The sequence below is a fragment of the Nilaparvata lugens genome, chromosome X, assembly GCF_014356525.2.
Source record: "Nilaparvata lugens isolate BPH chromosome X, ASM1435652v1, whole genome shotgun sequence".
In the NCBI taxonomy this organism is placed as follows: domain Eukaryota; kingdom Metazoa; phylum Arthropoda; class Insecta; order Hemiptera; family Delphacidae; genus Nilaparvata; species Nilaparvata lugens.
Window position 1 is genome coordinate 62279697 of NC_052518.1, and position 9185 is coordinate 62288881.

The window sequence follows — 9185 nt, forward strand, 5'->3', positions numbered from 1 at the left end:
CCTACTGTTGCCACAGCTCGAGCAATAGAAGCAAATGTGTGAAGAATTATTGATAGAACGGAGGGGTGGGTAGTCTGTTCATATGCTCATATAGGGGCTGTGTTTCATTTAATGTTATCTTAGACATTCATCACTAAAATATTACAGTTCTCAATTTACTACTTTTATTGTTATTGCAACTCCCAATAGTTAATTATACTTCTAATACTATATAATATTTTTCACACTTCACCGTTCAATCCTATTTAAAACTCATCTAAAACAATCTAGCACTTTCTCCATCGTCTCCTCTACTTCTTATTTTTCTTTCTAATTTCTCTTCTTGATCTTATATTTATAATGATTACTTGAATATTGTTGTTTGCGATGATGATTATTATTCTTTTCTATTCTTCTTCTTCTTCTTCGTCTTCTTCTTCTTCGTCTTCTTCTTCTTCTTCTTCTTCTTCTCTTTCCTTTTCTTTTCTTCTTCTTTTCTTCTTCTTCTTCTCTCCTTGATTAATTCAAGATCACAATACGATGTTCTATTTCTTATTCTATAGTTCAGTTTCATAAGTTCTTCTCAATTTGTGCACATTCCTTCTTTCTCTTCTTTTCTTCCCCATTGTTATCATTATTTTCCCTGTGATTTTTTCACTAGCTATCCAGCATGTTCAAATGTTTATTTCTCTTTCTATATCTATTTATCTTCCTACCTTTTCTCTTTCTATCTGATTACCTTCTACTAGTATCCATATATTATATTATAATATCCATATATTTATCCATATAATATTTGATTCTTTCCCACATTGAATCATACTATTCCTCTTCAATTTTATGGGGATATTATTCATTATCAGTTGTATTATGTATCTTTTCTCAATTGATAACTTTCTTCAAAGATTTTTCGTTTTTCTGCTGGCTTTTTCTTCTCTTTTTCAGTTTTTACTGGATCCCATTTCGCTCTATCTCCACTTGGACCAGATCTCCCACTACCAGTTCTTCCTCAAACTTCGTCTTATTCACCATTAGGATTATTCATCACCGGAACTCCACACATCTACATCTTATTGTGTTTAGTGAATTTTGTTTTGAACTAGTGCTTTAAATAGTGAAGGGAGCCGAACTGTCAAGGCATGCTGAATGCACTCGAATCAAGAGACTTTTTCATTTAGGTTAAGTTTTATCAGTTTCATCCCCATTTTCCCCGTCATGTGTTGTTCTGAGGTCGGTTCACGGTTGGTCTGCTGCTTCCATGATGCCTCTCACTGACACGTCAGCTCGCTCGCCCTCAAGTAGGTATGATTATTTCAATAATAGTAATAATGACGCAGGTATGTTTCTAGCAAATAAGCTCCACTCTTTCAAAAAACTTTTCAAGGCTGCTCACCTTAACGTACAATCCCTCAGTTGCCACATTGATGAACTCAGAGCAATCTTCCGTTTTCAGGACTTCAATATAATCGGAATTTCCGAATCATTTTTGAAGCCTAGTATTTCATCAAATTTTGTTGCATTGCCTGGATATAATCTTTTCCGGAATGATAGATTAAATAAAGCTTGTGGGGGTGTAGCAATTTATGTGAAAGAAGGTATCAAAACAAAAGTTTTAATCACATCTAAACAAGAGTATTGTTCCAGACCAGAGTTTATGCTACTTGAATTATCCTTATCTAGTACTGATAAATTACTCGTTGGTATCTGTTATCGCCCACCAAAAATAGGTCATTTCACAGATTTCGAAAGTGCCTTGCTTTCTCTTATGCCTTGTTATAACCGTATACTAGTTATGGGGGATATGAACACCGACTTGAACATGACAAATCGTAACTTTGACTACTTTCAACTGACTACAATTTTCCAATGCCTAAACATGACTATTTTACCTCTCGATCCAACTCATCATACTAATGAATCAGACACACTCATTGACCTTCTCATTGTTAGTGATCCCAATGAGGTTGTTCAAGCAGGCCAAATCTCAGTCCCAGCTATTTCTAGACATGATTTGATCTACTGTGTACTTTCCCATAAGATACCCAAGCCAGAACAGAAAATTATCACTTATAGAGACTTCAAAAACTTTGATGAAGCCGCCTTCCTGACTGATGTGGCTCAGACTCCATGGCATCAAATTGAAGCATTACCCTCAGTTGATGACATGGTCAAGACTTTCGAGAATTGGACTTTGACTTTGTATGACAAACATGCACCTTATGTGACAAGGAGGATTAATAGAAAACGACGAGTACCGTGGATGACTGAAGACATACTTAAGATGATGGGACGTAGAGACAAAGCACATAGAAAATTTAAAAAGACATTTGACTTGGACAGTTTGATAGAGTATAGGAGCCTTAGAAATAGGGTTAAACAGGAATTACGGAACTCAAAGATTAGGTACTTGAATTCGTTTATGACAAACAATAGACAAGACTCTAAATCACTTTGGCAGGGAATAAAAGAATTCGGGCTTGGCAAAGAGAAATCGAATCCACAAATTGACTTACCATTGAATAATATAAATGACCATTTCGTTTCACACTCTAACCAACGCGACGAAGTTGTCATTGCTAATCACATTGATGATCTTGAAGAGCAGGTTACAAACTTAGATTTACCAATCACTGATCAATTTCATTTCCATCCAATCTCAGAAGAAGACACTTTCAGAGCAATTCAACGTATTCATAGTAATGCTATGGGTGTAGACAAAATTCCTATTAAATTATCAAGAAGATGTTATTTGCTGTTTTACCAACCATTACATACATTTTCAACAAGTCACTTGAAGAAGGCATTTTCCCTGAAAACTGGAAGTTTGCTCTGGTTCGCCCTCTAAATAAAGTTCCATCACCCAATAAAGTTGAGGATTTTAGACCAATCAGTATTTTACCTGCATTGTCCAAAGTGCTAGAAAGACTCATTCATGCTCAAGTTGTAAAATTTCTAGACAACAATAGTAAGCTTCATAACTTTCAATCAGGCTTTAGAAAATTCCATTCAACTGAGACAGCTCTGCTTCGTGTCACTGATGATATAAGGTTAGCTATGGACCAAAGAAAATGCACCATCCTCACCCTATTTGATTTTTCTAAAGCATTCGATACTGTTGATCATACAGTCCTTCTGAATAAGTTGGCTATTCTTGGTTTCAGTCACAACTCGTTAGTTTGGTTTAAATCCTATCTATTAGGTAGGAAACAATGTGTATCTGTCGGTGACAAAAAGTCAACTTGGAAAAACGTTATGCATGGAGTACCACAAGGTTCAATTTTAGGCCCTCTCCTCTTCACTTTGTATGCTAATGACCTTTCTTCCATTATCAAATTCTCCAGTTTCCATACTTATGCAGACGACCTTCAAATCTATTTAAGCTGTCCCATAACAAAAATTAATGAAACAGTTGGAATAATGAATCAGGATATCAATTCGATAGTGGAATGGACAAAGAAAAATGGCCTTAAGCTTAATCCCATCAAAACACAACCCATTATAATTGGATATTCTCGTCTTATAAACAATATTGACCTTGAATCGATTCACAAAATTAGTGTAGACGGTAATGACATTCCTTACTGTAGCTCAGTTAAAAATTTAGGCATTATTATGAATAATACTCTTGACTGGTCAGAACAAGTGAACAAAACTTGTAAAAAGGTATTCTCAGCCATGCATGCATTGAAGAAAATGCACGATATCCTCCCTAGAAACATTAAATTATTATTGGTTCAATCTCTCATCTTCCCACATTTAATGTATTGTAATTCTGTTCTTAACGATATGCAAGTCACTCTGAATGATAAACTACAGCGTTGCCAAAATTATTGTCTACGTTTCGTCTACTCTCTCCAACGCCATGATCATATCACCCCAGCCCACATTGCTAGTTCAACATTAAAGCTTCCCGATCAGAGGCTTTTTCGAATAGTCAAGCTTGTTAGAGATATCTTGATATACGGTAATCCGAACTATTTTAAAGATGATTTCAAATTTGTCTCTGAAGGTAGGAGGATAGATGCTTCACATACTAGAACCGGAGAAAGTACTTTAAGGATACCCAATCATCGAACTACTATTTTCACAAAATCCTTCTTAGTCAGTGCCTGTCGTGCATGGAATGCACTTCCTGTTTCTATCAGGTCCATCGAGAGCCGAGCGAGCTTCATCCTAACTTTAAAAAAACATCTTTTGGAACAAATGACTGAAACTGTCCGGCCCTAGAACGATCACATGACATCCATCCCCCACCCATCCCACAAATACAAACCTTTAAACCATGTTATAGAACGAATTGTATATATATATATATATATATATATATATATATATATATTATATAAACTCATGTTATTTCAATTATCCACTGCATAATGCTGTATATTACTGAAAGTTGATAACCCTGATCTACTTTCAGCCTACTTCATTTTATTAATCAATTATTTGATCTTATCTACCTATATAATTATTTTACTCTATCAATTTTCTGTTTTTTTTTCTCTTTAATATTCATATTGATTAAATCTTTTACAATATTTCCATTAATAAATAAATCCTTAGTTTAAATAACGAAATTAACGTTTTGGTAGAGAGTTAGTGGGGAGGATATTTTTAATATTCTTTCCGAAGAATGGACATTGATATGTCCAAAGCTCCGCCAATTTATGTAGATGCATAACAATATGAATATTATCTATAGTTATTATATTACAAACTGCTTTTTCATATCATATACAGTTCAATAATTATTTTCTTAGTCTATATTATGTAAATTCATCTATAATTTTGCTGTATTGTAAGCTATTGTATATAAGTGTATAAGCCAGTATATATTGTAATCTACATAAATAAAGTACTCAATCAATCAATCAATCAATCAATCAATCAATTACAGCAAAAATACGATATCTGTTTCTCGTATAAAGAGAATGCTGACATGTTCCCTTTCAACTCCAATCGATGTATCCCACAGTAAACAACTCATTTCAATCATAAAAAAATGAAAAATTTTGACATGTTCCCTTTCTCCTCAGGCCGATTCAATTACAATATACTTTTCAGATAGCTCAACCGAACTTTCACTAACTTTTCCAATATTTTTGATAAATTGCTTATTAGTGATATAGGCCTATAGTTACTTAAAATTAGCTTACCTCCTTCGTTATGGATAAGTCTGAAACAAATCAATTCCATTGCTCTAGGAAATGTTCCAGTTAAAAGACTCAAATAGAAGACATTAGCTCAAAACCAGAAGACATTCATCAAAACCATCAAGACCCGGCGCACTACTGTTTCTTAAAGAGTTTTTGGCTTCAATAATTTATTCAAACACTACTGTGACCGTTATGGCCCTTCCCATAAGTAATGGGAAGTTATTCATACTCGAATACAGCATTTCTAGAAACAAGTACGCAATAACAAAACACGTAAACTTGAAGGCTTGTGTAGAACTATAACAAGAGGAAATGAGTGTTTCTTTCCTTATAAAGGTTCACAGATGTTCATGGGCGCCAATACTTAGTGTCAGTGGGAGGGGGTTGGGAAAGGCGTGGCTTATATTCAAAGATTAATTCAAAATATGATAAGAATTAATCTAATTGTTACAGTATTATTAGCAATAAGTTTTTTCGATACATCATTGAAGATTTATAAGGCCTGAAAAAGCTGAAATTTAAGTGCCTAAGGTGTATTATGGTATGCCACTAGTTGTAATAAGCTAGTTGTCAGCTTGCTGTTTCTAAGGTAGTACGCAGTCCAAAATTGCCTAAAACTGCAAGCTGAGGATGTAAGTGTAAGGGAAGATATTCGCTAGTTTGCAACTCCGATAGAATCATGGGCGCCCATACTTGGGGGAAAATTCATTTTCATAAAAAATTGTACGTTCACAGTTGGATTTCTAACTATTCCAAATAGAGCTACAAAGTGAAAAATTGTGTTCCAAAGATTCCCTTCAAATTTCTCTTTCAAATGATCAATTGTTAGATTGTTCTGTCAAAAGCTTGCAGGGTGAATCAAGCTTATCTGAAAATGTTCACAAACGAATTTGATAAATATAGTAGTTAATAACAAGGCACAGTTAAAACTACCTGTGTGACAAAAGCTTCTTTACAAGATTAACCAAATTCAAGTCCTGCAAGGAATCTAATATGAGAGAAGTTTTTTCTGTATGAGAGAAGTCTTTTCTAGATTTGTTTTTGAGACGCAACTCCAGAGCTTGATGCCAAATGCAAATATATTAGGGAGTAGCACAGTATAAAATTCTTCCAGTACCAGGTGGAGTAACTTTGATCATAGTGATAAAAATGTAACATTTAAGCTAAATATGTTAAGATGAAATTTTGAGTTTGGTTGGTGGATAAGCCCGTGTCAGTTATTTCGAATCAACAGGACTTTATTGCCAATACCGTACATTAACTCTTTCTTACTATCAATGATCAAACACCATATAATGTTCGTATTAATTATGATAATTAATATTAATTTTTAAAATCATTCAATGATACTATTCTCACTAGCCCTAGGTTTCTCACATAGTTTATGATGATGGAATATGTTTCAACCTACAGATGAAAGGGGAATTATTCAGGAGTAGGATTTGAACGTGGAAAGTGATTTCGAACATTATAAATGAGTAACTGCTAATGGAGATGGAGACTACCTAGGATAGCTTTGGAAAGGAGTAGTAACAAAAGGGCGACTCTGGCACACAAGTGTGCCAGAGTCGCACTTCACCTCAAGGTCACCCAAGTCGACCAAACCTAACCTCAAGGTCACCCAAGACGACCAAACCTAACCTCTAGGTCACCCAAGATGACCAAACCAAACCTCAAGGTCACCCAAGATGAACAAACCTAACCTAACCTAACCTAACCTATAAAAAAAAATTTAAAAATTTGAAAAAAAAATTAGAAAGAAAAAAATTAAAAAAAAAACGACAATAAATGGAAAATAATCGAGAATAAATGAAAAATAAATGACTGAGGATCTATGACTGGGGGCTATAAAAGGAGTTGATCTGCAAGGAGTGGGATATTGTGTCTTGTGCAGTCGTGCTGTCAGTACATGTGTGTGATTTTTGTGTATTTGTTTTGGATTACTTTCATCATTATCATCATCTAGGAGTAAGTACCAGTGTATTTTATAGCTATATAAATATATATATATATATATATATATATATATATATATATATTGTATTCCTGATTTGACAATTAAATTCAAAGAAAAATTTGAGTTGAATTTTGAAGTAGGTGGTTTGAGACTGTCAATTAAATTCGAAAATGTCTGGTTAAATTCTGAATTAGGTTCTGATACATAGAGTATGATGCAAGTTGAGAGTTTAATTGTGAATTAGGTTCCAATACATGGAGTATGATGCAAGGTGAGAGTTCAATTGTGAATTAGGTTCTGATACATAGAGTTGGTGGTTGTATTTCATCCTAACCTAAAAAACATATAATAAGTCTTTGCCATAGAATTAGGCTGTCCCCACAGCATGTTTGACATTGATAGTGATGAAGGTGTGTATGTCGTTTTCAGACACTAGCGGCAATGGTTCTGATGATCAGTACCATACAGCTCCTGACCATCATCCCCTAGAACATTTCATATAAACATCAATGAACCTCCATCCCTGACACACCCAAACATCTGACCCTCAATCCTTGATATTGATACTGATTCACCGCCTTCATCCCCCACATCTGAAAGTAGCAGACCTCGCTCCTCAACCCCAGCCCAATCCCCAGCCCCTGCCAATCAAGATCAGTTAGGCAGCTATGAAGAGAGGAGGATGATGACATTTCTAAGGAGCAATGTCCACATCCAGAGATGGCTCAACATGCAGAACATGAGCTTACAAGTAGATGATGATGATTACAGTGATGAAGAGCCAGATCATCATCATCATCTCGTGAGTGTATGTTCTGTATGCAGGGAAGTGGATGAAAAATATGCATGCTAGGTGCAAGAAAATGCAGGTATTGCTGCAGATGGATCGATGGCTGGCTTACCATCAGGCAATCTCATTAGCTTCCCATTCCTACTGAACCAAGCCTAACCAATCCAAGCCTAATCCAACCTAACTTTTTCTAACCGAACCTAACGAAACCCAACCTAACCTATCCTAACCATTCCTAACCTCACCATGAACCTATCCCTCCTATCCATTCCTATCCATCCATGAACCCCACAACCTATCATACCATTTCGGAACCTAACCAATCATTGCTTTGTTGAAGATGGCTGAGAGCAATGTCTAATGGCATCATCACAGTCTAATGGAGTCATCACAGTGATGATGGGGCCTGCTGCAGCCATAATGAACCGCCTCACCCTGCTGGGAGCTCCATCAATCAAGCAGGGACTACAATTAATCCAGGGGCCAACTCATTTGCCATCCAGCTCCTCATCTTACTGCAGCCACCAGACACCCCACCGCCGCCAGTCATCCAACCGCCACCAGTCACCCCACTGTCACCACCAGTCACCCCACTGCCGCCACCAGTCACCCCACTGCCGCCGCCAGTCACCCCACCGCCACCAGTCATTCAACTGCCGCCGCCAATTATCCAACCTCCACCAGTCACCCCACTGCCACCAGTCATACAAGCATTACCAGTCATTCAACCACCACCGCCAGTCACCCCACCGCCATCAGTCATCCATCTGCTGCCAGTCATCCAACCGCCGCCAGTCATCCAACCACCACCAGTCACCCCACAGACACCAGTCATCCAACTGCCACCACCAGTCATCCAACCGCCGCCAGTCATCCAACAGCCGACAGTCACCCCACTGCCACCAGTCATCCAACCGCTGCCACCAGTCACCCCACCGCCACCAGTCACTCCACCGACAGCAGCCATCCCGCCATCAACAATCATCCCACCACAGCTGGCAATCATCCCACCAGCTGAGGCCAAGACGGCTTCAATTTGGCAGTAGCCTTTCATCCCACCAATCGGCCTCACTGCAGGATCCAATAATGCAAACCTCCACAAGGAACTAGAGTTCCCACGCCTCCCACGCCTAGCAACAACTGGGAGCTAGCAAACTCAGAGAAGAACCTCAGGAACTGGGGATTGCAGAATTCTGGCCAAAACCTGACTCCAATGCCAGCTACCCCTTCACAAGAATTGGAGTCCCTAGGCCGGATTGAGCTGTAGGATGATGAGGAGGAGATAGTTGATCCTCAGGTTCAC

The 9185-nt window shown here is 37.4% G+C and overlaps 1 protein-coding gene across 1 annotated transcript; it reads right to left on the reverse strand.

Annotated features, from left to right (window-relative positions):
- Positions 1-8606: 8606 nt before the first annotated feature.
- On the reverse strand, positions 8607-8936 carry LOC111050400 (glycine-rich protein 23-like). Its single transcript, XM_022336717.1, has one exon. The coding sequence runs from the start codon at positions 8934-8936 to the stop codon at positions 8607-8609; it is 330 nt and encodes a 109-aa protein (XP_022192409.1).
- Positions 8937-9185: the final 249 nt, after the last annotated feature.